The 23,092-nt window shown below is 36.3% G+C and overlaps 1 protein-coding gene across 9 annotated transcripts in view; it reads left to right on the forward strand.

Annotated features, from left to right (window-relative positions):
- MAPK10 (mitogen-activated protein kinase 10) overlaps positions 1-23,092 on the forward strand; it is a 593,150-nt gene that overhangs the window by 490,756 nt on the left and 79,302 nt on the right. For 7 of the 9 annotated variants that reach the window (XM_043906261.1, XM_043906265.1, XM_043906267.1 and 4 more), the window contains 5 exons: positions 5,698-5,827; positions 10,453-10,511; positions 11,343-11,481; positions 12,181-12,346; positions 14,861-14,932. In XM_043906261.1, coding sequence (XP_043762196.1) covers positions 5,698-5,827; positions 10,453-10,511; positions 11,343-11,481; positions 12,181-12,346; positions 14,861-14,932 — 566 coding nt within the window. The remainder of the gene's footprint in view (positions 1-5,697; positions 5,828-10,452; positions 10,512-11,342; positions 11,482-12,180; positions 12,347-14,860; positions 14,933-23,092) is intronic. The other 2 variants (XM_043906268.1, XM_043906260.1) reach the window with 1 other exon arrangement.

Consider the following 23,092-nt stretch of genomic DNA (forward strand, 5'->3'; position numbering starts at 1 on the left):
AGCTTGGGCGTAAAAGAGATATTTGAGGGTACTGAGTAGAGACTTTTTGATCATTTTCAATTAAAGTCGAGGCCTTTGGTAAAAGCCAAAGTGAGAACATAATAGTAACATGGGGACAGAGCAGTGAAGGGTGCAGTGTGTATTCCGGGACAGAATTTGGCTTCCCAGCTGTGGTTTGAGAATCTTAAGGTGCTCCAATGATAAGGGTTTTTAAATTTTTATTTTATTAAGACATAAAGCTCTTTTCATCCTGCCTAGGGATTTTTGATTTATTCTTTTTTATTTTCTGTGCACTAACATGTCAATATTGATCAAGAACATTTTAAATGTGATAGGGAAGGGGAACAAGAGAAATTATCAAATAAATAATGATGACTTAGGAAGAAGAAAATTTTGCAAGAGGTTTTCTACAGTTGCTAGACAGAAAACTGATTTTATGTTGAGAACAGACTTACCTACAAGGATGTGTGTGTGTGTGTGTGTGTGTGTGTGTGTGTAGTGTTTATATAAATACATATTTATTCAAGGCAGTAAACATAACTTTTTTGCATCATAAAACTGGATTAAATAACAGGAGCATAAGAACAGAAGGCTATATCTTTCTTTTATGAATAAACCTGGTAGAAGTGGAGGTGAGTTAGTACTGTATGTCAAGAAATTTCTCGAAAATTTTCAGTAAAGTTGCCAGAAAGTTGCTAGAAGTTGTTGGAAAACCGTCATAAAGATTTATCTCTTTTTCACCTACATGAAGAAAAAAGAAAAACTGCTGAAAGAAATAAAGTAATATTCTATAGACCAGGATTCAAAAAAAGAAGAAGTTAAGAGTAATGGAAAACTTTGAGACATTAATTTGTGACTGTGCAGCATCAGCGATGCCAACTTGCAGATGTATTTGCTAAACTGCTGCCAGTAATCACTGAGAAATTACAGAAAATGGGAAAGACAGTAGTGTCAGCCAGGGTTCATAGCAGGAGACGGAAATGCTGTAAATAAGCAAAGATTTAATTCGGTAAATTGGGTGCATTGGAAAGCCTGGAGAAGTGGACTCTAGTCTGGCCTTCCTGGAATGGCTCCCAGACACAAGAGAGCCGAATCACCAGGGGAGCTCCAACCTCTGAGATTATCCTAGAAAACCTGAACTTCCAGAATACATAATTGTAACCAAGATTTGAAAATCACAGAGCTGGAACTGTGTGCTCATTATTACCATCATTGCTACTCCATCATGCTGGTGACTGGAAACCACTGGCCTGGTGGCTGGTCCCTGAAGACCATTAATGCCTCTTCTTCAAATGCTCCCCTCACCCAGGAATCTAGTGCATGGCATGAATTTTCACTGCTTCAGAAGTAATTTTCAGGTCTTCTTGAGACCAGGCCTGCCAACTGAGAGATGTTAAAAGATGGCCACCCTTGCTTTTGCCCTAAAAATCTCCCATGATTGCATCTGCATGGGAGAACCATATTGGAATCCAGAATACCAGTTGCAAAAGCATCTGGGAATTGTATGTGTATCTTTCAAGTTTCTTCAGTACAGGAAGGCATAATACATGGGGTTAAGTGGAAGTTCAGTGAGTCAAACTACCATGTTCCATACTACCATGGATAGGCAAACATTCTTATTTCTCTAGAAGGAAGAAAGAACGCATAAGAGACATCTGCTGAACTTGACATTGGCCCTAGCATTAGTTAGAAAAGAAAACCTGTGAGCCATTAAGAAAGGATGTAGTGATCATTGAGAATAGGGGTTTCATTAGAAATAAATCATAGCAAATAGCTTATTAAAGTGGTAGGTAATAGAACTGTATGGCTATGATGTATCTGGATTTTAATAAAGTTTTTGTCCCAGACTTTTATATCGTGGGACTTGTGAAATGTGGCCAAGATGGTAGTATAACTGATTTGTAATTAGTGGAAAGATTAAAAATTGCTAATTAGTAGATATTATACCTGTCCAATTATAGCACATAAATATAAAAAAGAATGACATATATATATATATATATATATATATATATATTTATCCTGCCCTACATCACACAATGACTCCAGCAAGGATATTACCAATTCCAAGCTCACTCTGCTCACTGCATGACAGGCTAATAAAATTGGGAGATGAGGTGTTGAGGCAAGGAATAGCGATTTTATTCAGAAAGCCAGCAGACCGAGAAGATGGGAGACTAGTGTCTCAAAATAAATAACTGTCTGGTCAGGGGTCTGGATGCCAGTTTCTTTTATAGAATGGAAAGGTGGAGGAGGTTAGGAAGTAAAGTAAAAAGGCCAAAAGTCTTTTAAATATCTCCTGGAATAGCCAGCCTTGGGGAGGGGATGTGTTAATTTCTTCTTTCCTGTAGCCATTCACAGGTCAGGAATGGGTCAGCTATTCATAGACACTTTGGTTTAACCTTCAGGCAGAGGGGCAGGGTTCCCTGAGGCAGGCCATTATGTATAGACAGTTTCCTTTTAGTAAATAAAAGCAATGGGAATCTGTTTCATGTAACTCCATGGCTGATTCATGTCAATGTATGACAAAACCCACTGAAATGTTGTGAAGTAATTAGCCTCCAACTAATTAAAAAAAATAAAAAAATAAAAAAATGAAAGCAATGGGAAGCAAAGGTTAAAGTAAAAGAAACAGATCCAACATGGAGTCAGATTTTGTTCTTCCCTGAAACAAAGACATTGACTTGAAAAATAGTAATAGTCATTGTTTATTGAGTGCACACTCTAGGCGAGGCACTGTAGATACATCACTACCTCATTTACTCCTTATAACAATCTTGTCAGATTGTTATAATCTTGTTATTATCTCCATTTTTAAGTATGAGGACATTGATGCCAAAAAGTATAAGTGGCTTGTTCATAACTTCACATCTATTAAGCAGTAGTGCTGATTCAGACCTAGAATTGTTTCAGAAAGAGGTACCAGAGGGAGAGAGAACTTTGCAACACTTCTAGGAGAAACTGGCCAGAACCTGCCCAGATACCCAGAAGGGGACATTTTCTCAGTCATCCCACATGGGCCTACAGTGTTGCAGGATCTGTTCAGTATCTCAGGGACTCAAATGCACATTGAGGAGCTTCACTAAAGGCTCACACATAAAACCAGATGCCAATTTTTTAAATTACGAGAAATTCAGTAGTCAAGCTAATCAAATATGGGTGGATTTCTTGCATGCAGGATTCTGAAGGAGAGCCTGATGAGCAGAATTTCAACTGCAGAGGGTAGAACCAGCCTAAGAAGACACAGACTAGATTGCTAACTGGCCTAGGTCTGTGACTACCACAGTAGGGATGTCCACCTGGCTGACTGGATGCCTGGACCAACATCAGTCAATCACTGTTAGTCGCTCAGTCATGTCTGACTCTTTGCGACCCCATGGACTATAGCCCGCTAGGCTCCTCTGTCCATGGAATTCTCCAGGCAAGAATACTGGAGTGGCTTGCCCTTTCCTTCTCCAGGGGAATCTTCCCAATCCAGAGATCAAACCCCAGTCTCCCGCACCGCAGGAAGAATCTTTAGCATCTGAGCCACCAGAACCCTACATCAGAGGCATTTATTTTGCCAGGTCATACCAGAATTTGCCTCTCTTACTCCTTCCTAGGCTGACATGACTAATTGCTATTCTTTCTTTAGATATTTTAAAGACTTGACATTAGTTATTTTGGCTTTAAATTTAGTCTTTCTCTTTAAGGTGACTGTTCTGATCAGTTTCCTGCTGATATAATTTGTTATCTCCAGGAAGCACGTTCAGTTCCTCTATTTCCTGTCTCGTTGTTACCCTTATACACTACGTAAAAGATGAAGGCGCATTTGACTCTTTCCTTTCCTTGTGCTGCCATTGGTAGGTTAACAAGAACAAACACAAGAATAGAACTAACAGTGTGGAAAGACAGAGTCAAATAGCAGCATAAGATTTTAAAAAGACAGTGTTTCTAATTATCATAGGTTCACTGTGAATCAATAGTGTGTGATGCATTTATCAAAGGAGCTAGGACAGACTCAGCTGTATTAACTGTCAACAGAATGAATGAGTAAGTGAATGAATGAAGGAGTTGATAGCCTTTCTCTACTCTTCACTGATATGCCATGCTTAGAGGAACAACATCGCTTTCAGAGATCACAGACTGGAATATATTCAGCAGAAACTGACCAGATGGCAGTAGGACTTGAAATCACACTCTGACAAAAGGAGTAGGACATTTGTGATATTTAGCTCAAGAAAGAAAATACCTGGGGGCGGGGAGTAAAGAAAGCTAAGAGTTATTGAGTGCTTACTGAGTGCTTATAGATTAGGCCAGAGATTGAGCAGGGTCTTTAGTGGATTTCAGTCATTATAGGTCTGTCATGATGAAAAGTCCTGGAGGAGGGCATGGCAACCCACTCCAGTATTCTTGCCTGGAGAATTCCATGGACAGGAGGAGCCTAGTGGGCAATAGTCCATGGGGTCTCAAAGAGTCAGGAACGACTGAGCAACTAGGCACAACACAGCAGAGCATGATGGAAAGGGAGGACATTATTTTGAGTTGCCCTGGAAGGCAAGGCTGAGCGTAGTTAATAGAAATCACGGAGACACTTCTGTTCCTTAGAATGATGACATTTCTAGCCCTTGAAGTTGTCCAACGACAGAGTTGGACAATGACAGAGTTGGGCTGCCTTTTTGTCCAGGAGCCCAGGTTTTTGAAGCTGCTGAAGCAGAGATTGGTCAAAACTTGATGAAGATACTTTGGAGAGGAATAAGTATAAATGCAGGCATGGACCAGATGAACTCTAAGGCTGTTTCCAAACTTATCTTGTAAGTCTGTCATCCTGCAACACAACAATCATTTTCTTTATCTTTTAGTGTAGAGACTGGAGCTCTACATGGTTAATGTCACTTCCAGCACAATAAATCAGTAGGATACTGGTTGCTGCCTTCCTTCCTGGCAACTAAGACAAAATCTAGTACAATCCAAATTTGCAGGAATGGAAAAAACTTTGCAAGTGGGCTAATTAGATGTAATAGCAAGAAGAGACTGACTTCCTCATTGACCCCTAGACCTATGTACTTTGAGTATGGCAGAAACATAAATCATGGTAAATTATTCTCAAATGGTTTGAAAGCTTCAAATGTTAGTAACATTCATTTCTGTCTTTGTATTTAAATGCAGTTATTTATGCTTCTGAAATTCTCTCTGATTACATTCTGTATTTCAAGCTCTGTTATCGTTAATGAATGCACTTGGAACATCAGCCCACCTGTGCATTCAAGGCAATTAACATCATGCCTTAAAAACTGGTTCCTCTGAATGGGGAAAGAATGAATGTCTACTTAAAATAATCAAAGAACAATAAAGTTTTATAGCTAAATATCACATATTAATAGATGAGAAATTCAAGCCCCTTGAGATTAAATGCCTTGCCACAGTCACATGGCTAGTGGCAAAGTTGAGCACTTTTCTTTCTTCTTTTGTCCCCTACTCACTGACGCAATTACATGCTGTTTTCTTGACAAGATACCCTTTTACTTTTCCTAGCAAGTAGAAGGTTTCTATACTAGTCACTCTTATATCTTTATTTACAGTTGATTGACATGTGCCCTGAGAAGCAGGTATGTGAGTAGGATTTCAAACTAGTATTAGTATTACCCTTAGCTCGGTAGGCAGGAATTGTAAGGGCTCCTTTGTTATTAATTCCGGATTGCTCTTGGGTCTCTGCAGCGCTGCGTATGATGCTGTTCTTGACAGAAATGTGGCCATTAAGAAGCTCAGCAGACCCTTTCAGAACCAAACGCATGCCAAGAGAGCCTATCGGGAGCTGGTCCTCATGAAGTGTGTGAATCATAAAAACGTGAGTTGGTATTTTAAACTGCTGGTGGTGGGAGGTGATGAGATTGGGAAAAGAAGATCAGTATGCCAACTTGAGTGGGAAAAGCTTTCTTTACTTTGCAATTTTTGCCTCTTAAGATTGTTTATCCTGCCCATATGCTACATTTGCTTTCATTGTCCTCACGGTAGCTTTCTGCTTAAAAATCATCTGAAAACCATATGGCATGGAGGGACTAAATTGGATAGATATTTCCCTGTTAAGAAATTAACCATTGGATGCATGAAACAGGGCACTCAAAGCCGGTGCACTGGGAAAATCCAGAGGGATGGGATGGGGAGGGAGGTGGGAGTGGGGTTCGGAACAAGGAACACATGTACACCCGTGGCTGATTCATGTCAATGTATGGCAAAAACCACCACAATATTGTAATTAGCCTCCAATTAAAATAAATTAATTAATTTTAAAAATTAACCATATTTGGTTTTCTTACTCCAGATTAACAAGAAAACTTCATGCATTTCCAAAAAAAAAACCCCTCCAAAAAAACCAAACAAAAACCCCAAATATCTTAAAGAACAACATGCTATATTTCTTTGTAATAATTTAAATTTAATTATTAACAGGTGAAGATTTTTATCTCCTTTTACTTTTAGCTGTAGTCTGGCAGTGACTTCCAACTGTTCAGTATACATACTGTGCTCTGGCATCTTGCTTTTGGTCGGATGGGGCAAAGGTGCAGAGACGTATCTGCAGAGCAGGTTTGTCAGGAACGTTGCTTGCCTTGGAGGTCAAGTGGTTAAGACGTTGTGCCTTCACTGCAGTGGAGAACTAAGATCCCACATGTCTTGCAGTGCAGCCACAAAAATAAAAGCATTTTGCACTGAAACTCAGTAGGGAGCACCATTACAGAGCTTTCTTCACTTCAGAGTATAATCTTCAACCACTGGTGAAGGCCTCTAGAATTCTTTCTGTGCTCCTGTTCTTCTTAGTAAGGATAAATGGGAGATAATTCTTCTTTTAATAAAGACAATAATAAATAAATCATAATAAATATAGTATCTATTTTGTTACATTTAAACATGTAATAAAATGGATTATTACTATAATACTGTAATATTAACTGCTTACAAAGTCTTTCTCGAATATGAGTCAGATCACAGAATATATGAAATTATGAGTACACTTTTATAAATAGGTGAATTTGTCGTAAGGCACTAAGTGGAAGCAAATATATGAGTGTATAGTTGAAAGATATTTGAAATAAAAACATATGGATTTAGGCCAAATGAGAGTGTTTCTTTCTTCCTCTATTACTCTACTCTAATGAGTTTTTAGTTCAGTCACTTGACAAACACTTGTTAACTGAATAAAAGTGCCAGGTATAGACTGCGCTCTAGATGCTAAGAATACAGCAGTGAAGATTAGAGAGATCAATCACTGCCCAAGTGATGCTCATGTTCTACTGAGGAGAGAAAGGCAGTCTGCAAAATAGGCATATCTATGCATAGAATGTCTATCAAGTAAAACAAGGCAAAGAAGGAAGATAAAAACTACTGGTCAGTGCAGAGCGGATAAGGTAACTCTTTTATAAATAGGTTGAGCAGGAAAGGCCTTACTAAGAAAGAGAAATTTTATGAAGTGTGAACCCATCTCTAGTCTGGCCAGGCAAGGAACATGATACTTCTAGGAAGGAATATAGAAATGACAGAAAGGATGATTCCTAAGAAAAATCATTCTACTAAAGTAATTTGTTCTTTGAGTATGGTAAATAAAGCCAGGAGCAAGATTAACCACATGACCAATGCAATCTATTTTTATGATAACAAAGAGGATGAGAAATACCATAGGCAGTGGAAGATGGATGGACACAAATGGTGAAGCAACTACATGGGAATTTTTGATAGTTTTTGTTTTCATAAATTTATATTTCCCTAACCCTTCTTCCAGCACCTATAATGCAATAAAGGCATTGTGGACAAAGTCCTGCTTACTTTGCCAATATGAGAGACTTATATTCCCCAATCTTGACTGGACTATGGGGTTCCATGTTTATGATACCTGAAAGGATTTCCAAATTGAAATAATGATTTTAAATGGCATCCGATTTGCTACTCCATTCATCTGTGTATGTACATATGTTTGTATACATGTATATATATAAGTCAATGGAAATAAATTTCTAGAACTTGCTAGTAGAGAGGAAGTTCACTTACAACTAAATGTAAATTCCACATTAGTGCTTGTAATACTAACTCAAAGTAGTCAGAATGCAGAACTCTGTTAATGCTGTTGAAAGTAATGTAAAATATTGCAATTATGCCAATTAAATTTTTAATAATAAAGAAGACAATCTGTTTAGAAAATGAACACCCTTCTAGGAAGTGATAGCTGATATGATAGTGGGGTCATTGATTCATAGCTGTGCCGTTTAAGATGCTAGAATTAAAAGGAACTGAATCCAGATTCCTGCCTGAAAATTGTTGATCTAAAGTGGAAATACCTGTGATGATCTGTTTCTAAAGACAAGATTTTTAATTGGTCATTAATAAGAATTAAGATTTACAAGGGATCAAAGGAAGAACAGAGGAGAAATTCTCAAAGGAAAATCAAAGACAATGAAGGTGTTACAACAAGGACATGGTAAAAAGGCATACAATATGTAGTTGGGAATTTACCTTTTAAAGTAATAAACTTTGATTTATTTAAAATTGTAATGCTATTTTCTAGATAAATTTAGATTACCTAGATTATCTATTCACCAGGTAATATCGATTAGCACTTTTTCATCTTTAAGAGTTATTTGTATGTATTGTGTGTGTGTGTGTCCTATACATAGTCTCTGATGTTTTCATTTGAACAAATATCAAAATTAATTGCTTGATTGGAAAGATCCCTTGGAGGAGGGCATGGCAAGTCACTCCAGGATCCTTGCCTGGAGAATCCCATGGACAGAGGAACCTGGTGAGCTACAGTCCATGGGGTCACAAAGAGTCTGACATGACTGAAGCAACTTGGCACACGTGCAAAATAAATTACTTTCTAAGATTAATGAGGTAATATAAAAACAGGCTCATGATATATGTTCCAATGAGATCTGGAGATATTTTTCAACACACACCATAACTAAGTATACAGAATAACAAAGCACTTTAATCACAAGTTTGAAAATATTTTAAAACAGTTTTATTTCTATATGCATATTCCATATTGCAAGGTTGCTTCAGAATAGATAGTCTTGGTTTTTGATACAACCATTGCCATGTATATATACCTGTGCATGTGTGCTAAGTCACTTTAGTCATGTCCGACTCTTTGCAACCCCATGAACTGTAGACCATCAGGCTCTACATATATATGTATATAAGCATTGGATAGTATGGTGATTTTTTTTTTCAGTAATTTATCAACAAATGAAAACTACTGAAGCCCTAAATCATTCCCTAAATTGACTGTGTTCCTCAGATGTTGAAAATCATTTTGTCTTGTTTATTACTTCTTGTTTGTGTACCACTTGTGAACTTGATTGAAATTCATTAGTTCACGTTTTAAAGATGTATAAATCTTCCACTTGTTTTTGTGAAACGGTTGCATCCATTTTATGAGTAGAGTATTGCTTTCTATGTTTTTATTTTTATTTCCCACTGGCACATTAATACAGAATATTTAGCTGAAAGAAAATTTTGAGTAACTTATATATGCAATTTAGTTGCATAAGACAAAGGTTTTTTCCTTTTAAAGTTTACTTATTCTGTTTACTGTCTAGTATTTTAAATAACTAAAGCAGGAGAACAAAAAAGTTCAAAAACCAGAATTTTAATAACTTTTGAAATACATTTGCCTTTAAACTCATCATTGATATCATGTAAGACACACCTTTCCCCACACATACCGTTGGAGTTTTAGTTTAAATAGTATTGGAATGTGAATGAAGGAGCAACAAAAGAAACTAAAGTAACAACACAAAAAAAATCTTGACTTAGAATACCTCCTTGACTTAGAACATCTCCTTGACACAGAAAGCAAACTTTTCATTTGGAGGAAGACATGGGCTTCCCAGGTAGCGCTAGTGGTGAAGAACCCATAAGAGATGCTGCTTCAATCCCTGGTTCGGGAAGATCCCCTGGAGTAGGATGGCCACCCACTCCAGCATTCATGCCTGAAGAATCCCATGGACAGAGGAGCCTGGCAGGCTACAGGCCATGGGGTCACAGAGAGTCAGACACCACTGAAACAATTTAGCATGCACAATACCCTCACATAGCCTTGCCAAGTCCGGCTGGATATTTCACTGATGCCTAACTTTCCTTACATGTTTTTTCCTCCTTTTTTGTTTAATTATATTATCACCTTGTATTGACCAAGGAGAACCACCCTCTAGAGCAAAATCACAATTATGTACCTTCTCTGACTCTTCTGCCTAAGAATTTGAGCTTTTTAATTGCATTTTAACCGAAGATAGATCACATATTCCTTCTGAGTACATTCTTCTATGAGACAGTTCTAGAAAAATTTTCCAACTTTTCTATTTCCATCATAGTACTAATATGTGACTTTGAGTGGAATAAGTACTTATTTAAATATGCTTTTCAAATAATTATTTTTCTCCTTTTTTCTTTCTCTCCTCCCATCCCACTGTCTCTTCTCAGATTATTAGTTTATTAAATGTCTTCACACCCCAGAAAACACTGGAGGAGTTCCAAGATGTGTAAGTAACACAACTCATGAAGGAAGCGGGAGTATAACATCCAAATAACACAAGTGACAAGTGACAAGAGTCAAATGAATGAAATCCCTTAAGAACTGGCAGCAAATGAAAGGGATCCCCGAAGTCTCACTTTCTGATGTTTCTTCCTGGAAAGACAGTTCTGCTATTTTCTGGCCTTCTGGTTCTTTGTGTTTTGTTGTCCCATGCTCTTGGTTCAATCAGAATCAAGGAAGGCTTGCTATTTATTCTTTATTTTTATTTATTTTTAATGTATTTTGTGAGCATTCTAGAATGAGTCAGTTCACTTTGAGAAATATTAATGGTGGCCATGATAAAAAAAAAATCATCCTTAATCTATTTTTGTGGTGTCTTGGATTTTGTGCAAAAAAATCACCAGGAATATAGTGATTATAAGTGAATCACAGCATGTTGTCTTTTTTAACACAGGTACACTGCATTTAATGGAAAATTCTATTCTGAATTTTTTTTCTTATTTGTAATGTTAATACTCAGGAAAGAGTTCAGGGAATTCAGGGTAAAGTTGAGAACAAAATGAAGGTAGAAACTACACAGATAGAAACCACACACCCGTAAATGCTACTTCTATTAGGACCTTTGTGGTAGAGTTACCACGTCTATCACGCATGCAATACTTGCAAGTTTTTCATATTCCTTTTTTTTTTTTTTTTTTAGGTTTTCATATTCTTAATTCACTTAGAGGTTGAGCTGGAAAGTTTGGAAGACTTAGAGATTTAGGAGAGGATTCTGACTTGTTTGAAGGACTTCATGGGTCTTGTGATCTGAAACTAACAATGTGGATTTACCTTGCAGTTACTTAGTAATGGAACTGATGGATGCTAACTTGTGTCAGGTGATTCAGATGGAGTTAGACCACGAGCGAATGTCTTACCTACTATACCAAATGTTGTGTGGCATCAAGCACCTTCACTCTGCTGGGATTATTCACAGGGTAAGAACACAGTCCAGAATTATAATTAAGTTGCTTGTGGAGAATAAAGAGCAACTGTGGATTACATTCTTTATGTAGGGGAGCTTGGTTAAATATAATGTACTTCCTCATTTATTTTACTATAGAATAGGCACGTAGCTCACTAATGTGTAGGAAGAAACCTTAGCACACCATAGCTGATTTTGTTTAATGTTTTGTTTCAGCTCACTGAAAGTCAGCTTATGAGGCTTCTCAGAAATTCTGATTGGCAGAGGTCATACGTGCAGCTGAAACAAGACAACTCATTTCCATTGTTTGTTTCTGGTCCCATAAAGACAGCTGCCCTGATCTGCTCTTCTGTCAGGCCTAGAAATGAAATATAAACTAAAAGGCTTATGTTGCTGTAAAGAGAAACCTAACAGATGACAATCAGTGATTCTTTTTTTTCTAAAAACCTCTTCCCAAAATGAGCCAAAAATTGTAAAAATGATGCAGTTATCTTCTGGGTTTAAAAAACTTTCTGAGGATATTAAAACAAAAAATCCCAAACCTAATTTTAAGCTTCCTTGGGGCAATACTCTTTGGCTTTATGTAGGGCTCTACAGCCAGAGGGGAGGCCCATGAGTGCTATTGCAAGACTGCCATGTTGATTGAGTAGATGGACATCACATGTGCCATTTGATGTTAGTTTTTAATTTCTTCTCTTGTTCTTATTGTCAGGACTTAAAACCAAGTAACATTGTAGTCAAGTCTGATTGTACATTGAAAATCCTAGACTTTGGGCTGGCCAGAACAGCAGGCACAAGCTTCATGATGACTCCCTATGTGGTAACACGTTATTACCGGGCCCCTGAGGTCATTCTGGGAATGGGCTACAAGGAGAACGGTAAGGATGCCTCTGAGTAGCAGCCACAGAAACTGTAAAGAAACTAAGTATGTCAAGAGCAGTGTTCTCTCTCATGTCTATGAATTTTTAAAAATAGGGCTACCAGCCTTCATAGTCAGAGATTTTCAAAAATTACTACTAAGAAGAATCAACATGAAGGATGCTTCTGAGAAGCACGCATAGCTAGAAGAACATTGGAATGTTATAACTCAAAAGAATTATAAATAGAGTCTGATTAAACAGTCATATGAATACTGTTGAGCACACGTGCTGTAGATATTCAGAAACACTGATATTTAGAAGGCAGCTCAACTCACAGTGAATATAAACAGGAAGAAATCCATCTATTGCCTTTTACCATTTGGCTTTATGTCATGTCTTAAACTGATATCTCTAGTCCTAGGAAAGGATAAACAAAAAGATACCACAAATCCTTGGAGCAAGAATCTTCACACATGCTCAATGCATAGTCATTTTAGAATAATCCAAATTGTTCAAGTTGGATACATACTGTTCTGTAAGTAATAGCTAAGGTAGTAATTACCTGGTAAGCTTTTATAAATTCCAAAACCATACAGAGAGAAAAATATTAAATTTTACACTGCTGCTTTCATGAAGACAAATCTAGTATTCATGAACACTTGCAAATAAAAGGTAGAAAAAAATCTTCAAAATGTATTACAATTTGATTTTATTAAAATGAGGATTTATAAAAATACTTCTTAGAAAGCACTGCAATATATTATTTTGAAAGAATAGCCCTAACAAGTAATGAGGTGTATTAAAAAAAATCCAATATATTCAGGAATTAAAACTGTTTTAAAGTAGAATTGTATATGTATACTTAATATACCTTTCATACTTATTTTGATGCTTTATTCTATTAAGTTATTGGGTAGCTATAAGTTTTATAGAAATCATTATAATTGTATTTTTATGTGTAGGTGCTACAGAGTACTTTTATGAAAATTCCCTGGCCACCAAAATTTTGAAAAATTTCTTGTGTTCCTTTCAGATTAGAGGAGAGCCAGTACTTTTGTGCATTTGTGCAGAGGAAGCGAAAAAGTTCTCAGGAAGGTCAGGCTTACTGTGGTGAACAGTGGCAGAGTTCTGTTTCCTTTTGACTTGGAAGAGGAAAAAAACTAATCCTGTTCCAAGGCAATACTACATCTAACTTTTTTGGAAAAGCACATAGTTGTATACATTCTTCATATTAAAAAAAAAATCAAAGTGGGAACCAATTTAAAAAATTCAAGAATCTACAAAAATCTGTAGGGGAGTCTGAATTTGCTGTTAATGGTTTTCAGATCTTTGCTGAACCCAAATGGCATGTGATTGCATCCCTTGTCCTTCCCTCACTAGAAAGGATTGCAAGTTTCTGGCTCCGTTTTTTGGCTTCTCTGGATCCGTGGAGAAAGCATACCTACCACCCTTGTGCTGCTGTCACCCACGTGTGGGATGAGGGTTATCACGCACAAAAACCCGCTTGCTCCCACATCAGGCATGCCAGCTCTCCTATGCCCTGAACCCTGCCTTCCTTCCTCAAGGAGCATTTTAGCCTAACGTTTTTGCCCAGTTCCCTTCATCCTTACTAAAAAGCGAATTGGAAGAGGGTAAAGATTAGTAGGAGAAGGTGAAGTATGTTTCGTTAACAAGCATGGCAACTGGGAAACCAACATATGTGCATAACAACTTTTTAACACCGTTAATACTGTTTCCTTCATGACTCCTTTATACATGTGCAAATTAATTATACATCTTTTTTCTTGAAGTATTTCAAAAAGGAACTCAAACTGATATTTATAAGAATAACTTCTGAGGGAAAAACTAAGTCCTGAATATCAGGACTTGATTAAATTTTCAGTGTTTTTTATTTTTCTTAAATTATTTTCTTATCTATAATTCAAAATAGCAGTGTTGTTTTTCATAAATAAGAGAGGCCAACATTTCTCAAGTGATTAAAATGTATTTCGAATTAGTAAAAGAAGTCACTAATACTTCTGCCTTTAAACCATAGTTTCAGCCATTTCCTAGTTTCTTGGATTTGGCAGCATATACCTTATTTTGGACCAAAAAAAGATGGTCTCTAGTTGCCTTATTCCATGTAATTGGGTACAATAGAAAATGGAAATAGCCACCCCTAAGAGTGTATTAAGACTATTTTCTCTCCCTCCGGCGAATGACATTGAAAACCCTTTGGTGGCTTTGAGCTGTCACCTGACTTGGAGATAAGTTTGGCTAAGCTGGTGCTTGTCCACGTTACCACTTTATGGCACTAAAGGATAATCTAAGGCACTCACAAAGTCATTTTTAAAACTTGAGTTCTTCTACTAGACATCGTTTATGTCCTATTACAGTGCTGGTTTTAATTCACCTTTCTGGCCAACTTTTGGTGGGAGACAAAATTTTGTACCTTCTAATCAAACTGTTCTTTTTCCTCCTCCTTCAGAGACCAATTATCTTAGTTAACTTTACTTTCCTCCCTTTTCTTCACCTCCCTCTCTCCTGTTCTAGTGGATATATGGTCTGTGGGATGCATTATGGGAGAAATGGTTCGCCACAAAATCCTGTTTCCAGGAAGGGACTGTATCCTTGTACCTTTTGCTGCAGCCTTACCTGTTTTGTTCTCTCTCCCTTTAAACACATAATGATTTTACCAGGAGAGTAAAGATAGAAGCAAAAAGTTGGGTAAGTGGTGTAACTGCAATTAAAAAAAAAAAGTGATTATTTCTATAATCTGACCAGTACTGAAGATTACGTATCTCAATAGTTTAATTACATTTTTGATGTTTTTTTTCCTTAAATTATTTTCTTATCTATAACTCAGAATAGCAGTGCTCTTTTTCATAAATAAGAGAGGCCAATGTATCTCAAGTGATTAAAATATATTTCGAATTAGAAAAAGAAGTCACTATTTTCAAGTATTACCCATCTTTTTTCTAAATCCATTTTATGCTTTGACAAATTTAGGCATGATCATTTCTCTTCTTGCCAACACCTTAAGCTTCTGTCCACACCTATATTGATTTGAATTACTCTTGACACTATATCCAGCACATCTTCCTTAAAACATGAACTTCCACATTTAAAAATCATAATTAATAGTCAACTTGCTGGAGGTCAGATAGGTTTAAAATAGGCTTTCCTTATTTGACTTGGCGATGTGACTTAGACATAGATAATTGCTTTTCCAATGAAATTTAGAATTAAAGAAATGAAATGAACAATGTGGGGGATGTAGTGAATTTTAAAAAAGCTGTGTTGATTTGCCTTCTACCACTGAGTCTTTAGCTAGATTTCATCAGGAGTTGTTTGGGCAGATAGCTCTGATTTGGAATTATTAAATGAGCTGGTGATATGAAATATGATAAGGAGCCCGAGTGCAGATGTAAAAGTCAGTGGGGAAGCTATGTAAAGATAGTATGTCTTGCTTAAGTTAAATTTTACTTAAATATGGGTAAATAATTTCCACATTAAATATATTGAAATTAATTCATTTTCCTATAATTAAAATTATAATTTAATGTCTTAGTCATGACCATATTTAAAAATTAAACTAAACCATAGAAATCCTTATTGAACAATGGATTATATACATGCTGTATTTTTGGGTGAAATTGTTTCATTAATCTTTATATGAAGTTGTTATCATTTTGTAATTAGAGCTTACTACCAGTAATAAAGGGATCAGAACACTAAAGTAACTTCACTAGACCGTGATGATCAGACACAAGTTTGAGGGCTGATGGAGCTTATTTATGGGAAGAAGACTCATACCAATATTTTAGCATAAACAAATGATTTCAGCATTTACTGGAAGTAATATCAAAGTTTAGTATATGCTAATTTATACCTTGACTACTTCCAAGATTCTTCACAGACAAAGCAAAAACAAAAAAAAAAAACAATCTAAGTGAATAATTCACTTAGAATTATTCAGAGTAATTTCTGTTGAATTTCTCTGAGGCTAAAAAATGATGTTATAGTACTCTGTCATCATAATCAAAGTTATTCTTCTCTCTGAACAGAACTTTTTAATGTTCCTATTAAAAAATCTGGATTCTAAGTAAAAATAGTAAAACACCTTGAAAAATTGGGAGATCTTAAGAAATTATCATTGATAACTGAAGTTTTAGCTATTGTCTTGTGTTAAAATTGTCTTTTCACTTTGAGGAGCATCGTGTGGGTTTCTTGACTATTGACATGACCCAGATGATATCACAAGGTAGTTTCTTGATTAAATTAAAGTGTTGGCAAAATACATACATACATATTTACTTTTCCATTCATTAGTTTGCTAGCTTTTGTAATATCCAAAGGAACATTTAGAAAGTATTTGTTTTTATGTATCTTAATTATATAAACACGTACTATTACACACTCAATTTTCATTATGGTTTTATGATTAAAACCTGTTTCATAGCATATATGTTGACATAATAATAGTATTACTAATAATTCTTCAGTCTATGATGAATTTCAAGTTAGAGAACAATAAATATGCCAGGTCTCTTATTTTCTATTTTCTTTACATAGTCCAATGATCATATAAGAGGCATCAAAGACTACATTTCATTGAGATCTTGTTTATTTTAATAATAACTTATAGTACAGCAGTTTTATGATACTTTCTTGGAAGTTTGTTTGGTTTTTTAAGAACTATTTAGTCACTGACTCCTTCCACAACCTAACCAGGGCGTGGTGTTTTCTTGATTACCAAAGTCTCATATAATATCAGTATAGTTTGTATATACTGTAATATCAGTTCTTTCTTTAAACCTGCATCTTTTTTTAAATTAAACTTTTTATTTCATGTTGGAGTATAGCTGATTAACAATGTTGTGATAGTTTCAGGTGGGACTGTTCTGAAAAATTGGGACTCAGCCATACGTATACATGTGGCCATTCTCCACCAACCTCCCCTCCCATCCAGGCTGCCACATAACACTGAGCAGAATTCCCTCTGCTATGCAGAAGGACCTTGTTGGTTATCCATTTTAAATAGATATACTCTTTCTACCTTTTTATTTCTATTCTACTTCAAATGGTTGCACCTTTTTTGAACAAGGTCAGGTGGTATTCCTTTGTTTTGAGTTCTGGCTAGAGTTCTCTGGATCTGGAGAATGATATAAATAGGCACACCATATTCATTTGAAATTTCTGGACCTCAGGCAAATTATTTCTGATCAAAGCTGACAACTGAGCTTCTAAAACACTGTTTCTTGCCTTTCCCTCTGAGAACATGAGAAATTTCAGTTAGAGAGAAAAGAATGCACTTATAATCTTTCCAAGAAAACAAGTTATTAAGGGACAGGGAATGATTTGCCAAAATATTATATATTTGAAGAAATAAACAAAAAATCCTTAGAGTAACTAAATATCACATCTTTCTAAGCTTGATGAAATGAAAATTATGGATAATCAAAGTAAGGTGAACAAAAATTGGAGGCTGTGGATTATTATATCTATCTAGTACAGATAGATAGTTTTAATTCTTCTTCTGTCCTTTTGCTTATTTCCTAATAATCTTTTGCAATTAATACATTTTGTTATAGTCTGAGTCTTCTACCTAATATTACAGTAATAAAACATTATTTCAAATAATACATATTTTATAACTTTAAATAAAGTCAGGATTTAAAAATAGTCATTCTTTCACACCCATAAGCAAATTGCCAATAATCACAAACACTTGAAAAAATAAGACTTAACTTCTTTTTCAGTGTATTTGCTTAAGAGAATATTTTTCACCATGAATTTGTTAATATTCTTCCCTTTATTACTTTAAGAAAATCTGAGTAAGCTGAAGATTCTGAGATGATCTGAACAGATGGAAGAAGGACGGAGTTAAGAGGAAAATTCCTCTCCCAGGAAATTTAGAGGAGGCCAGAGTATACTAGAGTGGGGGTCCCAAACCTCCAGGATCTAAAGCCTGACAATCTCAGGTGGAGCTAGTGTAGTAATAATAGAAATGAAGTGCATAATAAATGTAATGTGCTTGAATCATCCTGAAACCATTCTCCTCCCCATCCCTGGTCCATGGAAAAATTGTCGGCCATGAAACTGGTCCCTGGTTCCAGTAAGGTTGGGGCCACTGTACCAGAGGGCAGGATAAGGCATAACTGGGATAAAAGGTCAGAAGGGTATATTGAGAGGGGGCAGAAAGTGAGGGAGGACACAGGGAACCAGCTTTGGTGGTGGAACAGAAAAAAATAAATTGAGGTGATGGACCTCAATGCCTTGCAGAAGCATTTGGGTGACCATGCACCTAGCTCCACCAGGACTGTCGGTTCCCCCAGGAACCCCTGTCCCCCAGAAACCCCTGTCCCCCAGAAATAGATATAGAAAGGTTTATTAAAGCATATTGCTTTTCCTTATCCCTCTACAGTTCTGTAGACAGAGTACTGGAAGATCTTTAAAAATAAACTGAACTAATTGAGAGGGTAAAACTACAGACAACAGAACAGATTCCTTAGTCATTACTGTGCTATTCCATTCCAACTGCCCTTGGCCTGATTAGCTCTTAGGACGAAGTCCACGAACAGTGATAACCTATTGCGGGACTCTCTCCCTTCAGCAGTCAGATGAGACTCCAGAGCATAAGGGTTCTAAGAACTGGCTCTGGTCCTCTTCATTTTAGTCATAAATCATCTCCTAGGAGTTTCAATGTATTTTGTATAATACTTCCTTTGCCAGCCTTACAGAATTGCTGTGATGAGATACTATATATATATATATATAGTATCATCATTAGATGTTTACAAACATACGTGTTTTGTGTGCTAAGTTGCTTCAGTCATGTCTGACTCTTTGCGACTCTATGGACTGTAGCCCACCAGTCTCAGTCCATGGAATTCTCTAGGCAAGAATACTGGAGTTGGTTGCCATGCCTCCTTGAAGGGATCATCCTGACCCAGGGATTGAACCTGCATCCCTTATGTTTTCTGCATTGGTAGGTGCGTTCTTTACCACTAGCACCACCTGGGAAGCCCCTTACAAACATACACATACCTATAAATAACTTTAAAATATAAAGAACTCCAATTTTTATGGCATGGAATTAATTTGGGGGCACCTTAGCCCGAATATAACCTTCCAATTGAATTAGATAAACTATTAAAAAATAGAAATAACCAAAAGACCACCTAGAAAAAAAATTCTCAAGTGATGAGAAACCAAAATTATCTGTGAATTAGACAGTGAAAGGAAAGAAAATGAGTAGTTTGTCACTTACTGAAGCACTTCTGCAAGTTGATGTGTAAAAATGAAATGAGGATAATTACCCCAATCTTCAGGGAGCTTGTATTTAATTTGGTGATAATGTGAAACATTCAGAGCCAAGCGTTTACTATGTGTTCATCAAAACATGAAAAGTTTAAAGAAAAAAAATTTTTTTTTCCAACATTAGAATTTCTTCAGATTCCCTATTTATACACACTGCAGAATGATAGAGATTTTAAAGATGACAATTTAAAATATTTTGGTGCAATAAAAAATTACTTAAGCCTTTTTATGGCAGAGTATTTTGAAAATTATTAGTCTACAGTTTTATTTATAGTTTAACATAAAGCTAAAGATTTTCTTCTTTATATAAGTTTCAATGGATTTTATTCTGTTTTGTTAAAGAAAATCAATGGTATAACATCTATAAAATGAAGGTTAAAAATTAATATGATGCCATAGAAGTTATAAAGAAAGAAAACCAAGTTGAATAGGTAGACTCAAGGAGAAAAATCTTCCTCTGTTTCCTGGAACTAGACTATTTAGCATTGTGTTCCATGAGTATTGTTTCTTTTTCTTAGTTAGATCCACAGGTGCAAAATATGTACATTCACGGTTTATTTATGCATATTGATAGTTTTTCATAATTCTATCTTTGCACTAAAGTTTAAAACAATGTGTTTTTGTAAAATATCTAATTAAATTTTGAACTTTTTTAAAGCAAACATTTTAAAGAAATGGTGTTTTGATTTTAGAAAACCATATTAAATCTTCTTCTATTGTACTTTGAAGTGCTTATTGAAAGATTTATCAAAACCCATTGTCTGAATCCTATGCTAAATGAAGATATAATTAGGTTAAGGAGAAAAGCAGTGTGGTCTCATAATTGTATTACCAGAACCGCATAATCTCCTAGACAGGAAACATTTGTCAGCTTGCTGGATAGAAGCTCACATAGTCCAAAAAATATTTCGTCATAAATCACAAAACAAGCCACTGGGGTGTGGAAGTAGCAATAAAGTGCTTTCTATATTTAGATTTAAACTGACACAACCTTGCTGTTGTTAAGTCAAGTCTTACTCTTTGCAACCCCATGGACCGTAGCCCACCAGGCTCCTCTTGTCTATGGGATTTCCCAACCAAGAATACTGGAGTGGGTTGCCATTTTCTTCACCAGTGGCTTCCCTGGTAGATCAGTGGTAAAGAATTGTCTGCAAATGCAGGAGATGCAGGTTTGATCCCTGGGTCAGGAAGATCCCCTTGAGAAGGAAATGGAAACCCACTGCAGTATTCTTGCCTGGGAAATCCCATGGACAGAGGAGCCTGGCGGGCTGCAGCCCATGGGGTTGCAAAAGAGTCAGACATGACTAAACAACAACAACAAATATTTAGATTTAAACTGCCATGACCTATGTTATTTTATTTCTATCTCTCGACTAGAGTAGAAAAATGATAATTTAGCATAACCTAATGCCTGACAAATGATACACTTGAGATTTTCTCCCTTAGAAGACTGATAACCGTATTTTAGTAACATCAAAACTTACTAAACATTCCTTTTAAAGAAAGTAAATCAGTTTCTGTGTGCCACAATTGCAAATGAATCTGCTTTCTCTGGAAATACTGATGATGAGAGGAATGTAATGATCAGAATCATGGAAGGAACTAGAATTCTGCCTGGGTGGCGTTAGTATACAAAAATCTTATGGAGACTCACATACCATAGACTGTCTCAGAGAGCAACAAAATTCAGTTTCCAACTGTGACTGAATTTGCCAATTTCTTCTAAGGTCTATGCACAGTCAGTATTCGTTGGAATATCTTGAAATTTTCATGAAATAATCCGGTCTCATCTTGATAAGCATATAGATGTATTAGTTGAGGGAGGACTATCACCCCTCATCCCCAAAAGATTTAAAAAGATCTAGTATCAAATTCTTTTATTACCTATTTCTTGTTTTAGTTGTGATGACTAATTAATAAAATCCCTCACTGGTGGCTGTTGCAATGACGTTCTCTTGACATTTCATCCTGCCTTGAGTAATAAAAACCTATATAAACTCATGTGCATCTACTCCCCCTTTTGTAATTTATAATGGTGGTGGTGGTTTAGTCACTAAGTCACGTCCAACTCTTGCGACCCCATGTACTCTAAACCACCAGGCTCCTCTGTCCATGGGGTTTCCCAGACAAGAATACTAGAGTTGGTTGCCATTTCCTCCTCCAGGGGATCTTCCTGACCCAGGGATTGAACCCTGAACCCGGGTCTGCTGCATTGCAGGTGGTCTCCTGCATTGCAGGCAGATTCTTTACCAATTTAGCTTCCAGGCCAGGCATAAGGCTTAGCATTTCTGTGGCATAAGCATGGGCAGTCTGGAGGAATAGTGAATTGTGAGGAAAGTTAAATGGAAATTGGAATTTGGAGAGGTTTCCTGGGTATTATAACGCAAAAAAGGTACATTAAATAAAGAAAATGGAATTCAATATTTTCATCAGTAGTTCAGATCTTGAGTTTGTATCTCTCTGCATTATTTTCACACGAAAGCTTTGTGATCTATTAAGTCTAAAATTGTAGCTTCTGTCATGAAGATATATTTCCAAAAATGTTCTGCTGTTACTTTGGAATATCTGTATCCCGCAGAGCCACATAAGTGAGAACTGGGAGACACAGCAGTTATTAAACCAGCAAGTATCTAGAGCCAAGTGAGACTGAAGTAACCCCAGAAGTAAGACTTCTTGTAGGTCATCTGCTGTTACTGTTGTTGATGTTTAAAGGCATAGATGAGGGAGAAGAAAACACAGGGGATTCTATTCTGAAAGAGGAAAATTTGCCAGCTTTGCAAGAGTGGTCAGGGGTCATAGATTCTATTTTAAGATTTTTATTTGTATTAGAGAACAAGATAATTCCGATTTAGATAATGGAGAGAAATTCTGTGGAGTCAACTGTGATTTAATACGTGGAGTGCCTTTCAAAGTGGTTTCAACAGTGAAAAGGATTGCTTAGTGAGTGGTAAGCTTCCCTCATTGGAAAAAATTTCTTAATTATAGACATTAATATAAGATACAGTATAATAGTATATAAATATTAAATGAATAAGCCTTCTCTCTATATATTTAATTCTAATATATATATACATATATATATATAATACATGATACATAACAGACATTTATTGAGAACTTACTATATGCCAGGCAATGTGGAAGGATCTTTACCAGGCATAATCCTTTTAAGACTTAAAAAAATTTTTACATGATAAATGCTATCTATCATCCACGTTTTAGAGGATGAAAAGAAAGATGCAGTAACTTGCCCAAGTTGATACATTTAGAAGCCTGGGCTTCCCTGGTGGCTCAGACAGACACAATGCAGAAGATCTGGGTTTGTTTCCTGGGTCAGGAAGATCTGCTGGAGGAGGAAATGGCAACCCACTCCAGTATTCTTGCCTGGAGAATTCCACGTACAGAGGAGCCTGGCAGGCTACAGTCTATGGGGTCATGAAAAATTGTACACGGCTAAGTGAC

The sequence above is a fragment of the Cervus elaphus genome, chromosome 6, assembly GCF_910594005.1.
Source record: "Cervus elaphus chromosome 6, mCerEla1.1, whole genome shotgun sequence".
Classification (NCBI taxonomy): domain Eukaryota; kingdom Metazoa; phylum Chordata; class Mammalia; order Artiodactyla; family Cervidae; genus Cervus; species Cervus elaphus.